Here is a 3,164-nt window from a genome sequence, read left to right on the forward strand (position 1 = left end):
TCGAGGGCTGTGTGGTAGAAGGCGGCGGTGCGGCAAACGCAGGCGTCGAGGACGCACTCGCGCGTGGAGAGGCCCGCGTCGCACGTCAGGTCGCTGCAGTCGGAAGGACCTTGACAAGCGACGGGGGCATCCTCCCCGCCCTGTCCCAGGGTGTGCCCCAGCCAGGCCCGCAGGAAGGCCTCCAGAGGCTTCGGGACCACGTAGGCTTTGTCGTGGGCCCCCACGGGGAAGACTTGTCCTGCAGGCCAGGCGGCATAAATGCCGGTGTCGACACCCTCCGCGTGGGAGCTCTTGTCTAGGTGCTGGACCAAGGGCAGACCCTGATAGGGAGCAAGCACGCCCGCGTAGTATGTGGGGGGGCGCGGGACAGGGGGGGTGTACAGGTACGACATCTGCAAGTAGTCTTTGAGGTTTGAGATTTCTGAGTCGCGAAAAGCTTTCATGGCTGGACAGTCCCAATCCCGGGTCAGGCAATCCAACAGGTCGGAGACAAAGGCAGGTTCGACTCCGATAGCCTCGAGCTCCGCGGCTGACGCAGCGCCTTCGCCCGGACCGGCTGCCAGCTTCCAAAAGGCGCGAGCGACGAGGGCGGCGACGGAGGAGAGGGCCGTCGGGTCGAGGACTGCCGCCGTGTCCTCATGGGAGTGGTAACGCGGGTCTATGAAGGTCTCCCCGTAGCCCGTCAGGATGGCGCCGCTCAGTGCCGGGGTCCCGCGGGCGAAGGAAGTGAAGGGAGAGGGGGGCAACGCTCCCGATCCGTCCAAAGACGTGACCATGACGGCCTGTGAAGGGGCCATGGAGGCGGCGGCCCTGTCGATGGCGTCCAGTACGGCCGTCGGCGGGGTCTTGTCGTAAAGGGCGGTTAGAGGGAGCGAGCCTGCTTGCCCGCCGGTGCCCAGCACCCCCACTTGATCGACAGCCAGCACGTGGACGAAACCCTTCTCCGCCAGGTCTTTGAAGGCCATGGACGGGTAGACGCCGTCCGGCCCCACACAGGCGCCGGACCCGTCCCGCGAGCTGTTGTCGGGAACCGTGGCCGTGCAGTCGACACCCCCAGGGCTGATATCCCGCGCGAAGCGGCGCGACCCCGCAAAGCCCCATTCGTCGGCTTGGAAGAAGGCGACGGCCAGGTTATAGGGTGCCGCATCCAGGTCCAAGGCTCCAGCGCGTGAAGCATTTTTAAGGGCACTTGTAGCCGCGAGGAGGGTGAGGATGGAGGCCACTGCCTCGTTCGCCGCAGGGGTCCTCTCATGAAAGAAAGACAGGCCGTCCATGGCTGTTGTAAGAAGCACACTTGGCTTCGTCTGCAGGCCCGTCCGCCCACCGAACGTTCCCCAGACGCTTTGCCCCCCTATAGGCAGGCACTGGGGGGCAGGGTTGCCTGCCACATCCCTCCAGGACAAACAGTCGGCCGACGTCAAATCTGATTCCGCCCGAGTCGACGGGGAGTCAGGGCCGAAGTAGAAGTCGAACTTGGCTTTGTAACGGGGCAGTGGTCCAGCACGACCTAATCCACCGTTATGTTGCGCCCATGCTTTGACCTGAGCGGCCCCAACCCCTGTGCTATCGCCATCAACGCTCGCCAAGACGACGGGGAAGTCGTGCTTTTGATTGAGCAGCCCGCTTCCCCGGGGGTTCCAGGCGTGATCTGGTCCAACGGTAAAGGCTGCACTGGGTGTACCATCGCCTTGTGGCGTGGAAACATCCGGAGAAACGGAGTCTCGCTCGAAATCTGCGGCCATATCTTTGGATTCTTCTAGTACGATGACTCCTCGGGTGCGTGCTGGGGACTGAGCTTTCAAAAACTCGAGCACGGTAGAATTTAGCATGCTTGCGGGCATAACCACAGCGACCCCCTCCTCAAGATTCATATACTCGTGTTGGTCATCCTCCCCAAATCCGCTGAGGTAGTATAAAGGGGCAGTTGCTCCCTCACGACTCCGAGTTCGGCAGCCTACGGTGCCTTGCGAGCTAAAAAGCCGAACACAGGGGGCCTGAGTCACCTCCTTGAGGAGACCTTTTCCCAAATGAATCCCGTCATACTCTGTGAGAGCGCTGAATGGGATTGTTACCCCTACGAGCAAGGTCAGGGCGATGCTAGCTTGACGGGCTCGAGGGAGCATAGTGGGCGTCGCAGTAAAAACGTGAAAATTTAGCGAGGCAGCGGCGATCTCGTCTCTTCTGCCCTCGAATCACGCTTAAAACCCCCTGTGCGACCGTAAAGACGGGACACCTGCCGGCTGTGAAGTGTAGTCTTTGTCATCGGTGAGGAAAAACAGGTTGAGAGCTACGCCAAGGCCATAATCTACAAAGCAAGACGACCGTGCAGTGGATGGACGAGCTCCGATCTTCCCAACCTCCCGGCGCCCTAGTCGGAAGTAAGAAGTTCCTATATACACCGGTCTGGTTATGACCGTCCTACCAGTTGTCTGGGTATTGAGAGTGATGGTTATTCTCAAACTAACTTGTCCTGTTTTGTTGCCGGAAAATGTCAAACGTTCAAGCACGCGCAGCACATGAAATGGAATAGTCACACCCCGGACTCGACAATTTCTCGATTGAATTGACTTTGGTCCACAATAGCGATATATGAAGCGTGTGATAATCCATTTTATGTTCAGGAAAAGACAGAAAAAACAATTTAAATCGCGCCCGACGAAGCACCGGCTAGAAGAAACTGTCGTTATAACTTTGATGTTCGGATATTTGACGCAGACAAGACAAGCGAGATCGATTTTAACACGTCGAGCTTTTTGTGAAGCAACGCCAACAGCGTCAAACAATACTCTTTGAGAAAAGTTGTAGTCTTTTTGTACCTATCACTACGTTTCAATAAGGGTGTCGCCATACAGGCGCCGGGTACGTGACTTATAACCCTCGGAAGTCCAGCGCACCGAATTCCGAAGGCGGCAGCGCCTGGCCATGAATGCGACGAGGCTTGCGTGGATCTTCACCGAACACAATCCGACGGGCTAGCTGGAGGACTTGCCTGTCAGTGAGGTGGCTATCATCCACGTGGATCTTTTCTGTGATTTTTTCTGCCAATTGGGGCCTGGTGTTGGTGATATCCTTGAGCAAAATGTCGATCGCGTCGCCTTTGCCCTACACAGTAAGGAGGGAATCACAAAACGTATTAATACCCTGAAGCCCCTTCTGGAATGTGC

At 57.9% G+C, this 3,164-nt stretch overlaps 1 protein-coding gene across 1 annotated transcript; it reads right to left on the reverse strand.

The window, feature by feature from the left end:
• Nucleotides 1-919: 919 nt before the first annotated feature.
• NGA_2100310 (uncharacterized protein) lies at nt 920-1,205 on the reverse strand (the record flags this gene model as incomplete). The annotated part of the gene is made up of 1 exon (XM_005856332.1): nt 920-1,205. A coding segment is annotated over one exon (286 nt), but the record flags the coding sequence as incomplete, so codon positions are not given.
• Between the last annotated feature and the right edge of the window lie 1,959 nt (nt 1,206-3,164).

The sequence above is a fragment of the Nannochloropsis gaditana genome (genome assembly GCF_000240725.1).
Source record: "Nannochloropsis gaditana CCMP526 unplaced genomic scaffold scaffold002, whole genome shotgun sequence".
In the NCBI taxonomy this organism is placed as follows: Eukaryota; class Eustigmatophyceae; order Eustigmatales; family Monodopsidaceae; genus Microchloropsis; species Microchloropsis gaditana.